This window comes from Fulmarus glacialis, unplaced genomic scaffold, assembly GCF_000690835.1.
Source record: "Fulmarus glacialis isolate BGI_N327 unplaced genomic scaffold, ASM69083v1 scaffold15458, whole genome shotgun sequence".
NCBI lineage: Eukaryota > Metazoa > Chordata > Aves > Procellariiformes > Procellariidae > Fulmarus > Fulmarus glacialis.
Window position 1 is genome coordinate 30,900 of NW_009229066.1, and position 24,850 is coordinate 55,749.

The 24,850-nt window shown below is 43.8% G+C and overlaps 1 protein-coding gene across 2 annotated transcripts in view; it reads right to left on the reverse strand.

Annotated features, from left to right (window-relative positions):
* Nucleotides 1–8,680: 8,680 nt before the first annotated feature.
* Nucleotides 8,681–24,850, reverse strand: part of LDLRAD4 (low density lipoprotein receptor class A domain containing 4) — a 16,599-nt gene continuing 429 nt past the window's right edge. The window contains exons 2-4 of one of the 2 annotated variants that reach the window (XM_009583724.1): nucleotides 21,938–22,092; nucleotides 10,652–10,705; nucleotides 8,681–9,356 (exon numbers count right to left, since the gene is read on the reverse strand). In XM_009583724.1, the coding sequence (XP_009582019.1) occupies nucleotides 8,814–9,356; nucleotides 10,652–10,705; nucleotides 21,938–22,092 (752 nt within the window). In that variant the 3' untranslated portion in view covers nucleotides 8,681–8,813. The remainder of the gene's footprint in view (nucleotides 9,357–10,651; nucleotides 10,706–21,937; nucleotides 22,093–24,850) is intronic. The other variant, XM_009583725.1, reaches the window with a different exon arrangement.

The following is a 24,850-nucleotide window of genomic DNA, read 5'->3' on the forward strand; positions in this document are numbered from 1 at the left end:
CTGGGGTTTTTTGTTTGTTTTTCTTCCTTCATGCACAGAAGTGGTACTGCAGTGCAAACAGAAACGTGAACGTGGCCAGGCAAGGTGTACTTCCAAAACAATTACTCTATGCCTTGACAAACAATAAATGAGTTAACAAATGACAGCCATGAAATATGCGTATTTCCCTATGGTACATGCTTACTGATAAAACAGCTCAATATAGAGAGGGATGGATACAAGCTCTCTGTGAGGGCTTGATGATGCAGAACTGGCCATAAAAAACTTAACACACTTCTTAAAACAAAAAAACCAAAACAACCATGATCAACATTCAGATATGGGACTCCTGTGAGGGCTTTTTAAAAGGTATTTACAGACAAACGCGTAGCTGAAGTTTCAGGTCGACAGAGAAGTGGTGAAGGACTGTGCTCCAAGGCACCACCCTCGAGCGTGACGGACCGGACTGAAAGCCCACTCAACCAGAGGAAGCCTCACCATTGACTTCACTGGGCCCCGGACAAGGCCCCCTGAGTTTTAGCACAGCGTTTAGCTAGTCGTCTGAAAAACCGAACAAAAAACGCCATCTCAAACGTATCCCAACACACTGCTACCTTACATCTGTGGTTAAAGCCTGACAAGTATAAAAAAGCTATAGAGACACGAGTATCTGTGAAAGATTAGTCGGGATCCATCTGTGAGAGGACTAGTCTGTCTCGGACCGATAAACTTTTCTATCACCTACCATCCTGGGATAGTTAGAACAAACAGTTTAGAAAAATAAGTACAGCATCTGCAAGTCTCTACACTAGAACTTCATGTTGAGTTTTCCTGAGGTATTTGCTTTACCGGAGAGCCTGCGCCGAGAGCGCGCGGGGGCAGGGGGACGGACAGCCAAACGCGCGGAGACGCCGGGGGAGAACCAAACTGCCGAGGGACCCTGGCAGAAAGTGAAAGCGTTGGATCACTTTCCACACCGCTTCCCGCGTGGGGTCTGAACAGGTTTAGGCATTTCTCCGTAATCTTAAATACGAACCTGGGTTAAGCCATTGCTGTCAGAGGCCAAGACAGCAGCAGCAGCGCTGCCGACTCAAAGCTCACGCTCAAACCCTGCACTCAGCTCACTACCAACCGCGGCTTCTTTTCTGGGCTACCCTTAAGGCTTGCACCCCTGCAGCCACGCAGGTCATCAGCGAGTCCCAGCTACACACCACGCCTTAAGACAGTTCGCAGTGGCAGGATCGCACACCAGTAGCGGGCATGGAGCAAGGGCTGGCTGGCTGTTGTCACAAAACTCTCGTTGGCCTAGTTTTGATTTTGCAGGGATGGTTTGGGTCAGTTCCCACTTGTCTGAGCTTCACTTCAAGCCTAGGATGTGGATAAAATGATTCAAAAGGTTTTAGCCCATTTCTAACTTTAAAAAAAAAAAAGGTAATCAAGGATAATAATAAATAACGTATCTGCTGGAGAAGTAATAACTAATACTGGTCCAACTCAGCAATAGTGAGGCAACAACCAATACGAGAAGCATCCAGTTGCAAGGTTAAAGCTGTGAAGGTTTCGTTTGTTTTGTGTTTTTTCCTTTTTCTTAAAGTGACACATTTAAAAAAAAAAACCAAAAACAAATCTTCACAGCAAAGATGCATCAAACGACCAATCGCTATACACAGGCTAGTCAAAAAGGATTTGTTCAAACTTTTTCCCTTATGATATTATATTGATATTTAATAGGAAAATAAAATACATAGACTTTTTGTCATTTGTATGCATTCATTTGCAAATTTTCTTACAAAAAAGGACCAAGCACAGAAGTTGGCATTCACAAAGTCTATGCCATTTTTTTTAGTGTTAAAATTGGTATCATCTATACATTATCTTACAGTATTAACAACATCTATTTGTTTTTGTATGTTTGTTTGTTCTACCCATTGGGTAGGATATGTGCATAATATATTCAAGTTATACACAGCACCATACAAAGAAAGAAAAAAACCCCAGAAAAACAGACAACTGAAAAAGCACCATTTTAAGTGAGGCACAACACAGGTGGGAGCGTAAGGCCTGATCCAAAGCCCCCTGAAGTCGGCAAGAGTCCTCCTACCAACTTCACCAGGCTTTGGATCAGGCCCTCTCGAGTGCAAGGGGATTCCTATCTGCTCAGACCTGAACATGAGGCACCTTAGTCGCTTACAAACTACCGACATGCAAACCTCCTCAAAACTGTATCTAATATGGACGTACATACTTTATTAATAAACCTACCACGGCGGACAGACAAGCACAAACCAAGGAGAGAAAGGAAGAAGAAAAGAGACAGCTTCGTCACCCACGAGGTCCTACACACACCACGTTGTTCCAGAAAGCTCACACACCAAACCATTTAAAACAGCAGCAGCGGCGGCGGCGGCGGCAGCAGCAATATAGCAAAGAAATGACAGAGTCATCTCTGGCAGTAAATCACATGGCTGTCGGAGGGAAGGGGGAAGTATCTCGGTTACGAGCTTGTTTCTTTATTGTTAACCAACATAACAAGGTAAGCTCTCTTACAGCAGGAAAGCGATGCTAGCAATACTCGGGTTGCTTGTGTTCAGTCTAAAAACGGAAGAGACGACAGCAAGGCAGAAGTAAGAGCCAGGAGGGTTTGCAACGCTTCTCAATATAAAATCGTGCTTGGTTTTCCCCTTCGGAAGCAGGAGAAATGTAGTGAGTGGTTACAAAAACCAGGGCATTAGCGGCCCTGAAATATATTTAATGCAAATAGTTGCGATTTCAAGGAAACACGAGTAGACTCCTCCACTGTGTGTCTGTGGTACTTACTAGTGTGGTAAAGCACTTCACTGAAACTGAGCCATCACCTACACTTGAGTTTGCTGGGAAGAGGCAGTGCAGGTCTGATGTTGTTTTTGGAGGCTGAACTTGGTGGTGCAGCTCCTGCTCATTCCCCAAGTGGAGCCATACCAGGAAAATGACTCTTTTTTGCTGGTGCAAGTGTGCCCAATGGGGCTTTTGCCAGCATAGCAATGGCAATCGGAGGTGGGTCGAAAGCCAATTTACACCCCTGATTAATGAGCACAGACTGGTAAACAATATATTAAGTATTAAAAAACTTACCAGCCAACATTTTCAGCTGGGCCACTCTCAAAACTTTAAACTTCAATTTCCTAGCGAAACATACAGAACAGAGCCACCGGATGGCAAACCTCTGTAAGTTCAACACATCCTCACAAGGGACTTTTCCATGCTCTAAAAGGCCTCAACAGGTCTCAGACAATTCAGTAAGAGTGCCTCTTTCCAGGGATTTAAACAATTGATACATTTGGGGCTAGTTTAGGAGAAAAGCTGTAATCGCACTGGTTGGCAAGCAGGCAACACAGCGCAGGAAAAGACCAGATACGTGTAATTAAATTATTTGCAACGGCCTTTATCTAAAAAGCAAAGATGTAATCAAAAGCCAGCCTTCATCTGAACCCACTGTACAAATGGATCACTTGGTTCTTAGCATCAGCTAGGCTTGATAAAACATGCTTCTGAGATTTAGAGTACACGAAGTACGTTTCCTTCCTGAACATCAATACATGAGGTCTACATCAGGCTTGTCCCAAAAGCACGAGGATTTTTCAGAGCTCACCCAAATGGAGAGAGCTGTTGGATGGAAGATGCACTAGCGCACCAGGTCACAGGCAAGAATTTGCACAGCAAGAAACTCCCCTACTGATAAAAACAGGGCCATGACATTTACAGGACTGAAAAGCAAATACTCCTCATGCCTCCAGCTGTTTGACAAATGACCTGTCATTGTTCCTGAGAGCACAATATATAGCCATTTAGCACTTCTGGAAGGTGGTTATGGAATAGTAACTAATATATAGATAATCAAGGAGTAGGATACAGGCACAAGTTTACATGCAGGCATGTATACACACACACGTGCATGGACATGACTTAATGGCAATGACCAGAGAGAACTTGCGAATAATCCTAAATACCTTCAAATGTACCAGCAAGCCTACTGTTTACCCTTGGGGGAAGGGGAAAAAAAAGAAAAAAAAAAAACAAACACAACAAAAAACCCAAAAAAACCCCAACTTTGGAGTATATCTATTTTCACCAGCATACTATTTTCTTTTTCTTTGCCTATGAAATCAGGTTACTTTAGTTACCATGAGCGTTCAGGGCTCAGAGTCAGAGAAAGGTTAGTAATCAATCTTCTCCAAACCATTCAAACATTCCTTACAGATCAGCGTCAGTTTTAAGGGCCAATACCTCACTACCTGGCAGGGTTAGAAACGACCGCTTCAGACTGAGCTGTTCCAGACAGCATACGCACGGGACTCTCCAGCAGGACAAGGCTTTCTTCCCTATTGCAAAGAAAGTGCATTCTTTCAGAAACAATGTCATTTCACTCCTTGCCCTTCCCTGAATCACATTCACAGGAAGGAAAAAAAAGATCTCAGTGACACTTTTTTTTTCCGTATTTCTGCAACACAAAAATTCAGAGATTTGGGATAACAGAAGCAGCTTCCAGCTGGGACAAACTGGTGGGAGAAGTGGGCAAACAATAATAAAAAGCCAAATGAAGCACAGCTTGACCCATGGTTCCTGCAGATTCCACAACTGCAGGAATGTAAATACCTTCCTCACTAGCCATCAAGAACTTGCATGTGGGGCATGCATCTGAGTTTTCATACTTAGAAGGAGAAAGCATGCTGTAATAAAGTCACATCAGAGTGAGACTGGGTTAAGTGCAGAGTTCATCAGTGAGAGGACTAGGAGTAGCTTAAGTAGGTCTCTCCTGATAAAAACCAAACCTATTACACAAAAGTACCGTGAATTCTGCACGTGCCACACGCTACAGGAAAGGGATCTGAACACTGCTCCATTGACTGGGTACTAATCTTCATCTTCCTCACTCACATCTTTTAAGCAGCATCACACACACAGAGCCTCTTTGCACAGCACTGAGATGAACCCAACAACAATCAGGCTAAACGTACAGCCAGAATCAGAGCTAAGTGCCAAGTCCTCCATCGGGAAACTGGGAGAGAAACCTCTTTTCTGTTGCTAAACCCCCTGCCTTTTCTAGCCCTGCAAGATCATAGGAAAGCACCAAAGATGGGGCATATTTAACACCAAGAAGGGAGCCATGCCAAGCCACATAAGGGAAAAATTAACCTTTGCAGTAGGACAGAGATCATAATGCTTTATTTCTTAAAGGTATGTTTAAAAAAAACAATCTTTCAACTTGAAAATTTCTAAAGCGGGGACATCACTGGACTGAATTTTGGGAAGATGGGTTACTGGGCAAAGGTCAGGAGATGCAACCAGAATTCAGGCTAATACGATCCATCACATAGAAAACTCCACACACATATTATGTGGGTTTTGTGCATGATGCACATAAGCCAAGACACCAGTATGGAGGTATAATCTACATGATTAACTCTACAATGTTTGCAGAAATCTTTTATAATTTACAAAGCTTCACTTGAATGGCTGTGGAATACAGTTCATTAATTCTGGATATTTTCAAAGGGAGTTTTCCATAAATGCTTCACAGAATTACCTATCTTCAGAGATCGACAATTTCTAAGCCTGTAAAGATTGATAGTGCTATTTAATTCTGATATTCCTTCTTTTAGCATTCTGTTCTGTTAGCAAGGGCATATCCTCTCTCACTGCAACAAAATTAAAAATAGAAAGAGAAAACACACCCTGTTGCATCGTTATACAATCGACAGCACCCCCATCGGAGATCACTAATATTCATCAGAAAATACCATATTCACTCCTATAAGAGGCCCCAAAACAAAAGTAGCAGATTGCAAGCTCACCTATAGCAAGGAACAGGTGACTACACTTTCAGAGCTGACAGGTATACTGGCTGCACATTAGCTTTGGACAGCAGAATACGATGAGAAGGCGAAGATGCAAGAGGAAATGCAACCATTAGGTGAGCAAATACTACGTTCTTTTAAAAACAAATCTTTTCTACAGAACTGGAACAGGTTACATTTTCCACGCAAAGTAAAACTTCCTCAGTCACGCGAAATTAAGAGACAACAGTGCACGCATCATACTGGACAATGTTAATGGGAAATGCATAAATCCACTGGCATGCAGAGATGGCAAAAGATGGCAAAGGGCTGTCTTCAGAGAAAGCATGTTCCCAAGAAGTGACTTTGAAGGCAACTTCAAGGCTCACTTCGCTGAGATCTGTGCATGGGGAAAAGTTGGTACTCAACCAGTCCAAGCCCAGGGCCCAGTCCAGGTGTGCTCTGTCATGACAAATGAGTTCTAGTTGTTCTCACCTGAAGGCTTTTCGGCTAAATAACCCTCATTTAGGCAACAGCACAGTACCTGTGTAGGCACACACATTCTCTGACTTAAAAGCTCACTTCTGAAGGACAACAAAAGTCACTGAAGACCAAAACCGACATCTTCTGATTTTGTCTTCTGGGTTTTTTTTGTTGTTTTGGTTTGGGTTTGGTTTTGTTTTTTTTTAAACTAAGAATTATGTTCATAGATTGTTTGCAAAAATCTAATCTCACAGCTTTTATTCCCAGGAACCAGACATGACAAGAGCCCTAGCTGACTGCCAGCCACCTAGTCATCTCCTAAACACCTGTCCTGTGAGTCTGAGTGGAGGAAAAAAAAAAAGCAATGAATTCCATCATACAATCTCTATCTCTCCCTTCAAATAACACATAAATGAAAAGGCAGCTTTACTGTGCATTACCAGCGTGACTCAGACCAAAAAACAATTACAGAGACAAATGAGGCTGTATATTCAGACTAACAGTTACACAAACATGTTCTAAACTAGAATAAAAGCAAATTACCTTATGAAGAAAATAATCTACACTGAGGCCCGTAAAACACACACAGACACGCATACTGTTTTGGCATTAAAACTCTGCATAGATCAAAGATGCACTTCAGTCATCAGAGCTCCCGGTGTACAGAAGTCCTGCAGAAATCCAGCCTCCAGCCATGGGACCAGCGCTAGGGCACGGTACTCCTCCACAGCGCGCTCAGGGCACTCAGCGGCTGCTGCCCGTAACCAAGCACAAGGCTCGAGAAAATAGAAAAAAGTGAAAGATCTTAAAGTGAAAAGGTCTGTGACACCCACACATACACAGATACATTAGAAACTATTCAAGCTAAGACTCTAAAGGTTCTTACTTTAAGTCCATTTCTGAAATGCATTTTAAGTGCAAGTTGTGCTTTTTCATGTGCTTGTGATGCCACTATAACCACGTGTCAACTGCCTTCCAGCGCTGCCTGTGCTTCCACACAGAAACAGCCAGGGTAGAAATATACCACACGCCATTTTACAGGCAGGAAACGTTTTCCAACTACTCTTCAGACCAGCATGGCAAAACTAGGGCTTACAGACACTTAGTTAATATGCAAGTCGTCTTCTTTACCCATGAGTATAGTCCTGCTGGCATCAACCGGATGACATGCACGGAGGAGGGTTTCCGCAACAGGGCCCAGAGCAAAAGGGTTTGCAGTGAGAGCAACTGATGCTCCCACGTCACTGCCAGAGACGCCGCAGAAGCCAGCACTGCTGCCACCAGCGCTCTCGGTATTGCTGCGGAAACTGCATGGGGGGTTACAGCTACAAAGGCCCCTTCACTTCAACAGGATGGATCTCCAGGACTGAACTTCATTATCTAAAGGATGAAATGGAGAGTGAAAAGCACAACAGTCTCTCACGTATTTTAACAGCATTGCAGGGGAAAAAACCCACCTTGCATTTTTAAACAATTTATTGCATAATGTCATGATATGTGACTAAATACATTTCAGCCTACAGCGAGGACAAAAATCTCTAAAACCGTAAGTACTGGCGATACTGCATTATGAAAAGAATGGCAGCACTTACTTAGAATCAATACAAATTAATACATCTGGGATTTTGTTTTGCCATTTACGAAACAAATAGTCTACACTGCAAAACAGCTAAACCCTAAGTGATGGAAAATGCTGGGATTTCATATTTGCCTTCTTCCATCCAAAAGTCTCCAAGACACTTCATTGATGCACTGTTATTTGAATGCAAATTATTGCAAAGACAAGTTAAGTGTCCCTGTATTTCTTGATTTGTAAAAGTCAAGAGATGTTAGGCTAAGTCCTGTCCCCTTTTTCTAGCAAACCCAGGGGGAGGGGGGCAAACTCCTCCAGATTACTTCTGGGGCTCTATCATTATTCCACAGGTGAAAAGACAACATATAGAAGAACTTCACATAAAACAGTTCCCTCATATATATTTTTTAAAACATTAAGATAGTGCAACTTTTTAAAACACATTTATCACAACACAAATTAATTCCTTGCATTCATCTAAGTTCTCAACTTTATACCTTGGCACACAAAACAGGAATTTTGTTTCATATTTTAAAAAAATCCACACCCTGGGAGAAAAAAAAAAGCAAACTGGCCAATTCTTCCCCCATTTATCTAGCAAAACCACCTTCTTCCTTCTGCCATTCAGTGAGTATAAAACAGGCTGTACAAGCCTCATTTCTGTGCTAAGTTAACTTTTAGAATTAAATAATTGAAATAGTTTATTAAAAAAAAATAATATATCCCCCCCTCTCCCCTGAAACACTGCTCGTAGACAAACTGAATGGAAGTTTGTATTTCTTTCAATCTGCTTTGCATGCAATTCCCCTGAAAGGAATCAGAAACAAAGAACTGGTTTGCACGTTTGGTTTTACTAAGTTGTACCACGTGAAACGTAACAACATTGTGCACCGGAGCATGGGGTCTTCCTCCACCGCTCTGCTTGAATCTCTTGTCTTCAGTTCAAATGCACCTGGGCGAGTAACTTAGACCAGGTTTCCTGGTTTCCGGTCTTGGCCTTTGCTGGGGACTATTGTGCTCTCTGAATTGTTCTGCTGAAACTGAAGTCTGCTCCCCCTCTGCGAGGAAGGAGGCGCGTTGCTGTGCTGGTGATGGAAAAAAGAGGAGCCTGGATAATGCCCCATGACCTCGCTGTACGTCGGGGGTGGTCCTTCCATCCTTCCATTACTGCTATAGTTGGTTGCACTTATGCCCGAATTGCTGCTTGGTGGGCAGGGGCCCCCATTGTACATCGAGATGTCTATTAAGTCGCTATCAAAAATGGTTCGGTTGGGTGGTGCCCTGACAGATTCCCGGTTGAGTTCCATCTGCTGTTCTGGGTCCCGGAGCTGCAGGGTGCACGGGCCTTGGTACGGCGGTGGCTCTTCCCCGTCAGAGAGGGAGATGGTCGGAGGAAGGTCAATCTCATGCTGCATGTAAGGGTAAGTGGGCTGGAAGCGACTGAAACGGTCCCGCTGCATAAAAGATGGGGCGGTAAACCTGTCCCTGGACCTTGGAGCATACATGATCTGAAACGGGAAGAGAGAGACACGTGATTCCACATCTGAGGAAAGCACTGTGGGTGTTTCGTATTTACGAAGAACTGATAAACCAGAAAATACTTCTCTTCGCCACCTATCTTAAAAGATTAAACCCAGCAGATATTGTGCAGCGTGCTCCCACACACATGCATGTGAAAAGAAGAGGTAGGAGTTGCAGGAAGGATCTAACACAAGATACTTGAGAACAATTCACGAAGGAAGACCAAGACCTCACACAGCTCCTTCTGACATTAAAACATGCAGAGCCGAGAGAAAACAATTCTGTTTCTGTACATAGGAAGCACTTTCTCTCTAGTCTTGACAATTAACTAGTTCTACGAATGTGTCCCAATACTGAATTTCAGCTGCAGTCTGAGCCTCCCCCTCCTACTCAGAGTTCATGTAATACCCTGCATCACCAAAGAATTCAGATGGTCATTTTAGTACATTTTGTAAAGGCCTGGCATCTCTCACGCCTTCACTACCAGAGTGTATCAGGTGTCCTCCTCCCCCTCAGTTCTCATCCAGAACTCAACCTCCGGGGAGGACCTGCAAGGCTTCTGCACTGCGAGTGGAAAAAATGTCCCCGGCATATTAAGCCCTGGAGAAGGTCAGGCTTTACAAGAGGAAGAGCTCAGGACACCCTGTGAGAAGCTATTGCTCCTCACTTGGTCTATCCCAGATCTAGAGAGACACACCAGCTTCTTAGATCTAGATCTATCAAACTGCTCTTCTCATTTTTGGGTCCATGCGGGGTCTTTAGCCCCCGACCCTCATGGATGCAAGGTCAGCCATCAGGAAGATTCACTGTTTGACACAGGTGAGCTGGGCCACTTGGAGCAACACACCCACAAATTATCACTCAGACCGGGGATGTGTGCTAGCCGGAAGACTCTGGTGATAGGATATGTCCTGTAAATCCAGGAAAAACACAGGGAGAAGAGCAACTGGTCTTGCAGATTCCACTGAATACGCAAATTACTGAGCCACCGCATGAGAGAGACACCTCCACCACTTACATGTGAATGTCTACTGTGATACAGGGAGCTGTGGATGGAGATGAGGTGTCAGGTAGGTAGAATTTCATTCTTTTAATGAAGAAGTCTTAAGCGTTTATGGAATGGGAGTTAAGGCAGGCTCAGATGTCCACATGAACCTGGCTCTTGGTCTACACTGAAAAAGCTTTATTTACTAAATAGATGCATGTTTTTGAGAGGAGCCAAATATACATAACAGGAAAGAGGAAAGCACATTGGTGAAGATAATAAGAAATCTGTCTGTACCTCTGAAGCACCCTGGCGCGAAACCGAGCTTTCTGAAGGCCACAAGCACCCTTCCTGGAATGTAGAAAAACACAACAAAAGAGAAAAATTAATGGATCACATCACCATCCTACCTCAAATACCACAACTTCTAGGAGCAGTCAGCTTCTAAGGACTGGCTGTCTCCACCCAGAGAAAGGTGATAAACAAGTAAGGTCCCACCCCTTGCTTTCCAAAACCAGAACAAACAACTGCTCTGCACCCAAGCAAATCACGCTTGGTCCATTTTGCAAGTGCCGAGATGCCAGCCACAGCACCCAGCCTCACAGGCCGTAAGGACGCGGGAAGCCGGACGCAGCTACGAGCGCATGGCAACATGCAGAGAAGACAGGAGACACTTCAGCACTTGTGTGCTGAGCGGGTACCCTTCACCTCCCAACCCATGACAAGACCACGTCAGCACGGTCGGCAGGTCCGATGAAGCTGACCTGCCAGCCGATTACAACACCAAAGCCAAAACAGTTTGCAATGAAACCTGGCATCTGTATCTCAGTGAAGTGACCAGTCACTCTAAACCCAGGTATATTCCGGTCAAAACTGTCAGTTGCCCAATTCCCACCATAAACAGTAATTAAGCAGCTGAGGCTTCAGCCACCAGTTCCCCTCTTCAACCACTTCCCCAACCACCTTCTCAGGTCAAAGTGTTTTCTCTCTCATGCTGTGAAAGGCTGTTCTGACGTTGTACCAGCATTCAGGGCAGAATAAAAGGGTGAAGAACAACACATGTGTATAATTATTTTTCTTCTCAATTAATTGTTTAGAGTAGCAGTAACTACCACAATGGATTTATTTTATTGGAAAATTTTGAAGCTGAAAAGGACACATAAGAGCAGCTATAAAGCACAGAATTTCAATCTTGGTGCAAAAAGAGAAAATCAAAACATTGTATGGTCATGACTATTTTTCTTGGTGCTAATTCAAGTTTTATGATTTTATAGACATCAGAAATTTCAGGAACAGGAAGGAAAATGCATACTGCCCGCAAAAGCATTACCCTGTATAGACTACTTTCAAATCTTACTGTACTGCTTCTTCTCTGCATAGCATCTTTCAACATATTTCAGATGTAAAAATAGACCTAACTAGATGTTCATCATGACACTCGGAGACTGAAAGCCGTCTGTGATCTTGTCAGGAGAGTCCACCGCAGAGGAAAGCTGCTCTAAGAGGAATCTCCCACAGGATTCAGCTGTTAAGGGAAATGCTTTGAATAACAAAGCTGGTCAATCACTTCTCTTCTGTAGCTTTAGAAAGCAGAGATATAGGGAGGCTGACAATTGCAATTATTTACAACTTCCCTTTGCAAGTATCCCCATTTGCAAAGGCCTGATAAAGAAGACAAATCTTAGGTAGATTCATGTATTTCAGTGCCTATATAAGGTTTTGTAACTGTATAACTGTATATATACATGTATATACATACTTGTACTCACCTTCCTTTCCACCCCTCCATCACCCAGATGCCCTCACTTTGAAATATCTGAGGGTATATTTGCACAATTAAAGACAATCCGGTTATCAGCAGCTGACCCAGCAGGCTCCAAGCCTGTTGCAATTGTTAAGTAAAACATACTAGTCAAAACTAAAGCGCTCAATTAACTGCCCATAAACTACAGGGCACACACAGCCCAACAGCAGATTCCTAAGTGATGGTTTGAAAAATAAAATAGCGTGTAGCTTAGTGCAACTGTCTCGGTCTTGCCTTTAATGTGTTCAGACTCAGAAGACAGGAAAAAAGGCAAAACCAATGACCCAACCCAGAAAGGAATTCAATCTACCACCACCACTCATGTTACTTAAACTCCCTTATGAAAGAGAGTTTCCGATGTGGGAGTGGAAACGACGACTCCCATCCTAGGGCCCACCTCTCCTAAGGCAGGAGAGTAAGAAGAGCTGAAGGAGATGCAGCATGGAGAAAAATTCCTCGCACTGAGATGGAGCGGGACCTGCATGCCGGGCCTAGGCACACAGACCTGGTACCAGCCATGTCTTAACAGAAACAACTTGCTGGAAGAGTGGAGTTGCCCATTACTTCTACTGCTGATGCCTGAATCCCAGTACAGTAAAAGACCCTGCCTGGAGACACTGCAGTTGCTATAGGGACCCCGCAGAGTGCAACCAGGGTGCTGGGATAGTCGGACCAAGACGATGAGACCAAAGGAGCCCAAAGGCTCTCCCCATTCTGGGCTAACTACTCGAGGAGGTAGACAGCTTGGGATGCAGCTGAACACCAAGGCTGTGAGATCCTTAGGATGCAAGGATGTGTAACAACATGGCCTCTGTGACAGTGTATCCTACTGCCCACCTGTAGCTACCCCTTCCCTAAGGTTTCCTCTGGAGAGAGCAGCAGGCTGAATAAATCATTTGGCAGCAGCCAACCCCCAGCAAGATCTCTATCCCCGGAGCCAGAGGAACTCCCCAAGCAGATGGCTGGGTAGCATGTGCTCAGCATGCCCACGCTTGGAAAATACCAGGCTCACACACCACATGCAGACCAACCTCACCATGCATACGTGGTCGGTCCAGTGCCACGGTACAGGATTCTCTCACCACCACTAGAATAAGCCCAGACTAACTGGCCCAACGTAGGAAAAGGCACTACACTTTTACTTAGTGCATGGACAAGTCTTAAAGTGGACAGTGAGAGAGGCAAGAAGAAAGGGAAGGAGCTGACAGACAACTGGGTTTCCTGCATTCAGCTACAGAGGCATCCTTGAATCGTTCTAGGACATGAACGTACTGTACAGTGACCTGCAGTGACAAATACAAACACGTTTAGTTCCTAAACTTTAAGAGGAGAGCAGTATGACAACATGGGAAGAAGAGTACAAGAGAGGAGAAAAAAAAAGAGAGAGAGAAACAGACAATGGACAACATGTCAATGCTTAATTATGAATGGCTCTATGGGGTTTATATTTGTAAATATTTGAGGGATACAACAGAAAAATCATTTACGCTTAATGTCACACACTAGAAACCCCTTATCCTTTCACATAGCACACATTTCATTAGGTGCCCCTGAGCCAGACGCAGTAGCTTGCTACTGAGCCATGCAGCAGGGGCAGACTCCACTCGGGTCTGTCTGCAACTACTTATTCAGATGCGCCCTTCTGCTAACATCCCAAGGCTAAGAGAAAAGTTAGGAAATTAATAAAAATTTAACACACTGAAGTGCTTTGCTGAATCTTGTCCTGAAATGCTATAGGGGTTTTCTGCACTTTGCCATCTCCTCTACATAAGCTGGCATCTGTCTGGAACAAGAGAACTGCATCCAAACAGGTGCCTGCCCCATCTTCCTAATTTTGGTCTTTTCAGCCACTCTGCCTTCCTGAAATTGCTGCATCCACCATGGGAGGCTTACTATCTACACTTCTCAAGTCTTCACATCAAGGAAATCCTCCCTCCCCTGCACTAGGTAGATACGACCTTACCCAAGGGTTGGTGCCCACCTACCCCGCTGTTCTTGGGGTGATGGCAAGGGGTTGAGAGGAGAAGAAAGGAAAAACTTCAGTGTTGCAGAAGGAAAATACCCCCATTACTTTTTTTTCCACAAAATGTAGATGTAAGAAATAACATGCTGGGACTGCCGCGAACAATCTGGGTGACTTACATGGAGGGAAAATGTTATTTCTTGCTCTCTCCTACTTCCAGACCTTCACTTGACAGCTAAAATGTTTCCCTGTGCTCAGATCAGTGAAAATCAGGTAAGAACTGACAGCATTTGTATTTATATTCCCTCATATTGTTTCTCCCTTTATTATTCAAAATACCAAGGCAGATTGGCCTAATGATAAAAAAAACTACTTTCGACTTCTTTTCACTCCATGACTTCTCATCCCATGAGCAAGATGATATCGGGCACAAGCAATTCGGCTCGGCACAAGAGCTAACCAGCCGCCAGGCCTGGTGCAAGCTCACAGCCCCAGTACCGCACCATCTGGCAACATGCTGACAGGCACTTCCCAGCTAGCAAATCCAGCACTGGCAATCTTGCTGGATGCCCCCTCACACCAAATGCCCAGGGATTTGTACAAGTAGTTCTCAGGTAGGTGCAAATCAAGGCTAAAGCTGAGCAAATGCAATTTACCCATTTTTTTCTGTGGGCAATATATCATTTACCTGCTTCTTATAGGTTCTCAACAGCTAGCCACTTCAACTTGCTCCTAAACGTCTTCAGACGTGAGCTTCAATACTTAAAAGTAACAGGGAGAGAAAGCTTATACATTAATTCCCTGTATTGTATTAATTTTCAACAGTGTTAGGTTTTGGAATGAAAAAGGATGAGTCTCCATGGTAAATCCTAGCTCCTACAAGTAACACCAAAGCAAGAAAGATCTTAGGGATCCAGCTATGTCTTTTGCTGACCTCAGCCATTCCTGGGTTTCACAATAATTTACAGAAATTAATTTTGCGATTAGGTTTTGAAATAACAGCATCATTTAATAAATCCAGCTGGGTGGTTACTTAATTATCTTATGGTGATGATTATTTAACTCAGTATTTAGAGCTTAGGAGACTGGATAAGGCTAAGATAATTTGCCTGATTTGTATTTTACGACAGTTAACAGCCTCTAGAATTAAACAGTTTAGGAAGATGACTTTTTGAGGACACTTTTAAACACTGTGCTTCCTGGAGCACACAGTGTCATCCAACTACCTTGGCTGAGCACCAGCACATTCACAGACATCAGGAAAGAACTTTACTGGAAGAAGAATTTTTAACTCAGGATAAATTGCAGGTAAAAATTTACATTCAGTGAGAAAAATTCCTCGAACTGTAATGAAGCAGAAGAATCCCTGTGCTGGTTTTGGCTGGGATAGAGTTAATTTTCTTCATAATAGCTAGTACGGGGCTACGTTCTGGATTTGTGCTGGAAACAGTGTTGATCATAGAGGGATGTCTTAGTCACTGCTGAGCAGTGCTTACACAGGGTCAAGGCCTTTTCTGCTCCTCACACCACCCCATCAGCGAGTGGGCTGGGGGTGCACAACAAGTTGGGAGGGGACACAGCTGGGACAGCTGACCCCAACTGACCAAAGGGATATTCTATACCATATGACGTCACGCTCAGCTTATAAAGCTGGGGGAAGAAGGAAGGGGGGGACCTTCAGAGTGATAGCGTTTTGTCTTCCCAAGTAACTGCTGCGCATGATGGAGCCCTGCTTTCCTGGAGATGGCTGAACTCCTGCCTGACGATGGGAAGTAGTGAATGAATTCCTTGTTTTGCTTTGCTTGTGTGCGCAGCTTTTGCTTTCCCTATTAAACTGTCTTTATCTCAACCCACGAGTTTTCTCACTTTTACCCTTCCGATTCTCTCCCCCATCCCACTGTGGGGGAGCGAGTGGCTGTGTGGTGCTTAGTTGCTGGCTGGGGTTAAACCACAACAATCCCATATAATCCAAACTTTGCTTTTTTACTGACTCTTAAGGACATTTTCAGTTTTTCTCCACTTTTCAGTTTCTAAGAATTAGAACTTTGCCTAGAATTGTATTTCCTGAGAAACAAAAGTCACTTTTTCACTTTCTGAAATACATTACCGGTATTAAGAAGGTCCTTCTTTTCCCCTCGATTAAACTCGGATTTTTATTTTTTATATGTTCACATATATATACATACATACACACACACAAAAAATATACACCTCTTGCAAATGAAGTGTTTCAGATAACAGTGTAGTTTCTGATTTTGGCCCTAGGTGGCAGTGATACATCACACCACATTAAAGCAGTGGCTTGCTCAAATCGCTCCGGGAAGGCTCGTTCCTCCCTGCCTCTTCCTGAGCAATAGAGACCATCGCAGCTCTTAAGATTACAAGATTTTCCCTACTGAACACAAGCAAAGCAACACTATTGCATTGTCCTCAACAGAATGACAAGTATTCCAGCAGGATTGCTCTTCCCTTTAAAAGCTGTGTTTCCCAAGGGCAGGAAAGGTTGCAGCATCTGGCAGAGCAGAACACGGTACCAAGGAGAAGTACTAGAGAGAGGTAATTATGAAGAGCACCAAACCTCTTAGATATAGTCTGCCTCCCTACACTTATAGTGATTACTTCTGTTACTTCATGCTTTAAAACTTTTATTTCCCCAACTTCACAGCACTTTACCACTTTAAATAATCTTCATTTCATCCCAGTGAAGGAAATAGTACTATTATCCTTCCTCCTTTATTTGGAGATGAAGCAAGTTGCCCAAGGTGACACACTGAGTCAGGAGCCACCTGAAGCTGGCGCTCCTCGCTTCTAGTCCTACCTGCAGATTTCCTAGATGATCCTGCCCTTATAAAGATGTTGAGACTTAATTGTGGTAGACTTCAAAGAGCAGCAGCCAGCACACACTGTCCCTCCTGGCAGCACGCCCTGAGGGGAGGAAAGCCTGCCTCCCTCACACAGGCAGCAGGAGAGCACAGCGCACATCCAGCCCCTGCCAACTGATGCCTGGTGCAAAGGAAAAGGTTTGGCAAAGCAGGATGGTCTACAGCACTCACACTCTCTCCCAGCTATAGACTGGGTTCTTGTTCCCACTGGGATTTTCTTTCTTTTGCACACATCAGTAAGAAAATCAGAATGAGTGGGCCAGAGATGCCAGCAGGGAACAGAAGGAATAATGCTCACACGGGTGAGGAATAATTTAAAAGGCCAAGAGGCAAGACTAATATTTAAAATCACCAACAAATCCCTGGAGTTGTCAAAATTATTGAGTATTTTCTGTCACCCTCCTGATGTTCCTCTTTTATTCTGTTCCAAGAAGGAGGGCAGTATTTTTACAGCTGTGCTCCTGGAGCTTGGCATTCGAGATGGGCATTATCAATGCAGGTCCTAATGCAACCTGACTAGTCCTAGCAGCGATGCTGCCCTCTGTGCTGGGAGGCAGGGGCTGGTCAGGCTGAGCATCTTGTGTGACGGATGCAGGGACTTCGCTGCCAGCAGTGGGCCTGGGGCAGTTAAAGTGTTCAGTACTCCTCCCACATCCACTTTATAAAAGAAAAAGATGCAAAGACAGAAGCCACCAGGGTGGGAAGAAGGAATTAATTTAGGAACATCAGAAGCTCATTAAGTACCTCCCTGTAAGTCACTTAGTTAATCTCTTTTCCATCAACGTCCCCCTGGAAATCACTGGTAGTGACACTAAGAGTTAATCATCAGAACGCAAGATTTATCTTGGTTTTATCCCAGCAAACAGCAGAGTGCCACTGCAGCCGCCCGGCCACAGCTACCTACATTCCAACAGGATGGTTTTGGTTACATACAACGTCAGCCCCCCCCAATACAACGTCAGCCCCCCCCAATACAACAACACCACAACACACACCTCCCCGGACATCAGATGCACATACCCTGCGCCCAGATGTGCCTTGGAAAGGCTGCCACGTGGCTCTGCCCCGAAACCCCCCAGCACTGCCAGTAGCATCAGTGGCTCCCATGGGAGAGGCTGTGTCATCCTAGCGAGGCGGCCCCGGGCATGCTCCTGGAATACTCCACACCCTACAGCCTTCGCATCCCCCTCAGATGCTCTGCAAACCTTAGCTCACTCCCGGCTGTGAAGCCAAACACTGGTGAATGGATCAGCCAGCAGGGGGAAACATTCCATATTTTATCCACTGCGATATGGACACCCTTCAGTACCGTGCACATTCACTTCAGGTTGCCGCTCATGACAACACGGCTGTCACTCAGCATCGTTCCACCTCTCGCAGTTATGACCCCAAAACTGGTATTCCTGCTAACGTTAAAACAGCCTTTGAATGTTTTAATAGCCACGCTAGGAGAGGGCAGGGCTCACCATGAGAGGGCAGGCAGCGTCCTCGGCAGCACTGCTGCAGAAGCATCCAGTACTCTCAAGCACTCAAAGGTTGTCCTGCCCCTGCTGTGATCCATTTAAGGCCTTGGCACACTAACCAAGGTAATAAAACAAACAAAGACCAGGGGAAAGATTGGAAGATGAGACTCCAGAGAGGATGAAAAGGAAAAAAAAAGAAAAGAAAAAAAATTAAAAGATGAACTGGTGGTCACTCAGGAAAGCGTATTTACAGAACAGGAACATAACAACTACTTTTCAGCATGTAGTTGTCAAAGAAAACGATCAGTCCCTTTTCTGCCCTTCAAGTGTTACTAACACTTGTGATTCCAGTGATATTTTATCTTCTTTTTAATACTCTAATTTCTGGACTTAGAAAACAATGAGAATTTCAACTTCCAGGCCTTTTTTTTGTGGGTGGTTTTTTTTTTTTTTAACATGAAGGAAGTTCAGCCAGACAAAGAAGAAACCCACAAATACCTTTTATTTCATTACTCTGAAGGCCTGACCCCATGAGTTTTACAGGTGTGAGGTTGGCAATAAAGGTAGTAGATAAATTATCTGTTCATTTCTATCACACTTTCTAGAAAAAACAGAATAAAGGATATCATCTGTTCGATAGTTGGTCTTAACGGGGCCAGAAATCTGTGCAATTCAGCCACAGCTCAGCTGTTGGAAGGCATGATTATCTAGAAATAGGACAGGCTTGAAGAAAAGGAAAATTGAAGGGAAGAAAAGGACAAAAAAAAAAGGCCCATCTGAATAGGAAAGGCATGATTCTTCATCTTGATACACCTCTGCTACCTCAGTTACGTGAAAGGGGGGCTCACTTCATAGTTCACTACAGGAACTAGCCAACAGTCAATTAATTTGCTTTACTTTTTTCTTTTAAGAAATACAGCTGAACTTCCTGTATTTCCATTCACTATTTCTCCACCAACAGAAGGCCTGAGTCAGAATGGTATTTTCTTCAGACATTAGTAGTTAATAAAGATTTAAATCTGTTTTCAGAGTCTATATATTTAAAAAACAAAACAAAACATTCCCTTGGAAGAGAATCCACTTATTGATAGCATTTGCACACAGAACAAGGCCTGCCTGGTTACAAAAGAAATGTATTTTAAAAGTGTAATCTAACCTGCATCTTACTGCTCACACCATCTGTTTACCTTGTGCAATTCACTCCGATGTGGACAATGAGAACAGACTAGTCGTTTCCAGTTTCACATCACAGAGCAAATGCTTTAGTTTCCCGACCCTCATGCACTGCACACTACTTTTAAGGTTTGCACTGCAAGCAGCGCACAACCAGTTTCTATCAGAATTTCCTTCTATACTTGAGACAAAGGAAAATTCAAACATATTTGACATCTGACCTCAGAGACCTCTAAAGTCCCGTTCCCCACAAGTATGACCTTCTTTTAAGAACAGCTTCAGCTTATCAGAAATCCAGATGAGTAATAGTAATGACAAACCTATACCAAGAGTTTTCGGAAGAATTAGTAACCCGTTCTTGCCAACCAATCATCAATTCCCATTAAGTGCTCACTTGGCTATGATTATCATTACTTATAAGGGTGCCATCAAACTGAAACTGAGTCAGTGTTTTTAAAATGATTTAAGAGCAGTTCTGGATACTAAAGCAGCTCCCAAGTCCCCACTGCCAAATTGCATGTTCTTCTTCACAAGAAGGTGACGTTTCCTCCCTCGCATCTGAGAGAAAAGGCACTGCTTGCTCTGATAACAGACAATACTAACGAACCATACAAAGGAAATAATGGGTTACTTCATGCATTTGACAGCTTACTGCAGTTTTAAAAGATTTGTGAAGATGAAAATGCGTTTCCTTTATCTCAAATTATTTCATTTTAGGTACTTGTAGCAATTATAGCTAACACTTTTCAGACAGAAGTGTGATTCTTGAATTACGGCGTCCATTTCAAAGCAACACTCAAATTAATCTAGCCAATTTTTCCAGCCCTGAAGTCCACAAGGTTAAGGTTTGACAAGTTCCAGTTTTGTCTGTAACCAGATTAGAGCTAAATATTCCTGCGCTACTGAAGTGCTAGGGAATGAGGCGACCTCCCCTTGAGGAGACAGCTCCTTTCCTCCCCACGCAGCCTCCGAGTTAAAAGTATTCACCCCACTAAAGGGTGCAGGTGACGGGCTGATCGAGAGCTTTGGGAACCCTGCATTCGTCACGTTTTACAGCTGGCTTTCAGGAGGAGCTGCCAATAGCCAGGAGTGTAGCTCCGCAGCAGCCGCTCAGGTCCAGCCCTGGCTGCAGCACCCCTGCCTCCTCCCCTACCAGCGCTCCCTCCCCTGCACGTGCACTTCGCTCACTGATCTGGCTGAAATCTAGCTTTGGGGAAAAAAAAAACAAATTAGTGTTCAGCCAGACCAGCCCCCTGAGGCCTCTCGCCACGACCCTAGCAGCTCCCTAAGGAGGAAACATAGGATCGGGATGGAAAGAAAGGCGAGACTGTGGACTTATGACTGGTGTAAACCATTATGGGACTACACCCTCCAACTACAATCAGACAATTTTTTTTGACAGTGAAATGAAATGAAGCTGTGAACCCAACGCTGCTGCCAGGAATTCAATGCATCAAAAGGCTCACAAATGGCCCCTTGGCCATTGCAGTCAGCAAAGAGGCCAAGGGCACCACTCCGAGGACACAGAAAAGCACATCAGAAAAAGGACCTCCCCGCAACATCACAGGATACTGCGTGGTTTGGGGAGATGTCCGAAGGTCAGGGACACCCTGTGGTTAACCCTCACAAGGGAGCAGTGCATCCCACCCAGCAAACTCCTGGCTCACAAGGCAAGTTAGGTGCCCATTTACTACTGGGTTGACTAAAGACAGCCTTAACAAGTCTCAACGGAGATCCGGTCTTAAGCCTTCGGCTCTGTAACCACTCCAGGTCCTTGGAGGGATCATTTTCCTAATATTTTTCTTGCTGTTTGAGTGAAACAAACATTACATTTTCCTGGGCCCTTACTGGGCCAGTGTTTTAGATCCAGCAAACAGTTACTGCAGCTTCACAAAACAGTAACAGTGATAAAACTCTGATATTAGTAAATATATGGAAAGTCACAACAACCTGTATTTCAAATCTTTGTACCCCAGGTGATCATTCCCCCTTCACTCCCCTTTGAATTACAGCAGCAGCAAACAGGATGTCACATCTGAGCTTCCAAACGCAAAATGAAAATAGGCTACAGAAAACACAGCAGGGTCTAAAAATAATCAAAGACAGCGTATCTTAAATTTATGTTCTGATTTTTTTTTTCTACTGACAAATACAACCTCAGCAAAAGACGTAACTATAGCGAGTATTAAAAGTGACATCAGAAGTTTTTCCAGCAGTCACCGGTACCGGAGCTCCTCAGGAGCTGCAGACCTGTACAGCACAAGGAGAAGGAATTTGGTGCAAGGGGCTCATACTCACCGTCTGCAAAGTTTCTTCCTGTCTTCTGCTTTGGCTCTGTCGGTTGATAAAGGAGCGTGTCGAGAGTTTGTAATGGTTCAACAAGCAGATGATCACTACCACCATAACAGTTATAACCACAATTATAATGATGATTTGAACAAACTCCAGTTCAGCTAAAACAAAGAAAAAAAAGAGAAAAATACGTCAATCATACACAGAATGTTATCCATCAAAGCAATAATCTGAAAACTCCTCAGTATTTCATCAAGACTGATCTGGAGTAAGATGTTACTGCTGTCCATTTTGCAAAGTTTTGTGAAGAAAACTGTTCTAAAAAGTATGAAAATTATTTATTTTTTTGGCAGTGCCAATCAATCAGTATGAGTGGCTACAGGTCAAAGCTAAGAAACTTCTTGGTGGTCCTTCTCTGCAGCCTTCACAGATAATAACTTCTTCAGCATAAACACTACAGATAAGCCTTTTGGATAATACAACAATTTCACTGGGGACAAAAAAACAAACAAAAACCACACACAAAGCCCACTATTTTAATAGCCACCTGCAATGCCAATAGAGTCCAGAGGGCTCCATAAGCTTCAAAGCAGAGGCCACAGAGAGAGGAATCAGGACACTGTATCTAGTAAACTATCCTTAATTTTTTTTATCAGCTAAATAGCACAAAAGCCACCTAAATCAAGTGGAAAACAAACTTTCTTCCTATTGAATCTACACACAATGTCTTTTTCAATTACTTCTCTCCAACTAAAGTTAACTTTTCTAGGACATTCCCATTCAGGTAAAAATCTAAAAAGAGATCTGGTACTCTAAAACAAGGTATGTTCCACTATGGTTAAAAATGAAACTGGAGCCTTGGCTGTTGCAAGAGATACAATTACAATGAACTTCATCAGAGCCCATCATCTTATCTGAAGTCCTGCCTATACCACAAATATTAAGTATATTTAGAAATGAGTCACTCTTGCACCCTTTCAGCTATACTGGAGCAGCAAGGATGAGCAATGTAAGGGGAGAAATTGCCCTTTGGAATTACACAGTTGATGATATTTCTGTGGAAACTGTATTGCTCACAGGGGATGCTCTCATCTTGAAAGACAACTCCAGTTAATGAGAGCAGGTCTTTGGTTGCTAGGCTGGTAGAAAAAGCAAGGAAGCAGTGCAAGCTGCTCAGTTTCAGCACTTTCCAAAAATGGCACTACTTTTGGGTGCCAAAACATGAACTTTGGGGACCCAATATTAAATTTCTGTTTTAAAAAGCCAGTGAGGAAAGAAAGATAACAAAATATAAAGATAGAAAATAAAGCAAACATCAGAGAAAACAAGCTTCCCCCCCCCTTATCTCTTTCATTTGTAGTCATCCTCAGCCTTCTGCGTAACAGCAGTACGCTTACGCAAACACAACACGACTATGAAGCTGAGCTAGAAAAATGCTGTTCACACATAAAATCCAAAACAACCTGCAGTGGAACTAAAGGAAACCCAAGGCTGTTTCATTATTCTAAGATCTTTTGCGAACAAAACCTCAGACTACAGGAGCTGCAAGTGCTCTGGTGTCCCATGGAGGCTGGTGCAGAGGTCCAGCTCTTTGTCACAAGTTACCAGTGGGCACAGGCATGCCACCATCTGAGGTTCTGCGATCGTCTCAGTAGGAGCAACTAAACTTGTTTAAGGCTAAGGAAAAGAAAGGCAACAATACACGTATCATTTAATTTCTCTTTGCTGTTAAGTACCATCCACTCATCTTTAAGACCACCAACATTTTCAGAAAATTTGATTAGTCAGTGCTTTGCTCTGCTTTTGCTATCAATCCCATATGCAGCAATCTTTTTTTCCTCTTGAGTCATTGGAAGCTAACGATGTCAGCACCAAAAGATCAAAAAGCAGGAAGCATAGAATTAATTAAAAAACAAACCCACAAAAACCATGCTTAAGTAAAAAGTTGATTTTTCTTGGCTCAGAAACACAGAATACCGACTTGACACAGTTGACAAGTGCTGCAATTCACATTCTGCGGCTACTAGGTATCAAAGGGTTTCTTTACCCAAAACTTTTTTTTTTAGGTCCATGTAATACTTTAGATTGGAAATTGAGAGACTGTTGCTAAAGGGCAACATGCAAAACAAGCAATGTTGATTTAGGCTTTCCTAGAATGCAAAGATCACTGGAATGACATGTTACTTCTCTATCTGCCAAGGGCAGAGTCTTCTAAATTTATCAAGGCCCTAGCGTTTCAGTGGTGGGGGACAGTACCTCTCCTTTAGAAATAAAGGATTGGGACTGTGAGCATTCCCCCTGGGAGGGAATCATTTGGAAGTGTTTGACTAAAACATGGCCTTATAATTAAAAAAAAAAAGAAAACCACAGCACACAGGTGTGAGCACACAGGATCTTCCAAGTCCAGTTTTATGTCGCAAACATTAAAACGCAACAAAACACTACTGACGTTCAAGAGGATTTCCTCACTGGAAAGTGGATGAAAAGGAAAGGGGAAGGTGATTTTTAATCTCTTCTTCCTCCTGACTGGCCCTCCTGCTGCTCGTTAGGTTATTAACAGGAAAAAGCAGAGAGACAAGAGCAGCAGCAGCCATCTCTATTTACCGCCACTGCTCAAGGCAATGTGGACGGTTTCTGGCGCTGCTGACACGCAGGGGTGACCCCGGCCCCCGCCTCGCCTCCTGCCCCGCTGCCCCACGCCTGCCGGGCACCAAGGGCCGCTGCAGCACCGCCTTCCAGGCAGGCATCTCCTCCTGCCCTCTCTGCCTGTAAGTTAACGGGGAAAGAGACTGGGGGGAGCTTTGGAAGAGAAATGATGTGGTTTTACCTGCCCAAGTCTCTCTGTCACACTCACATATACCTGTTTCTTCACGCGGAGGAAACAGTATTTAGCATACATTTTTTCCCAAGAGAGTGTTT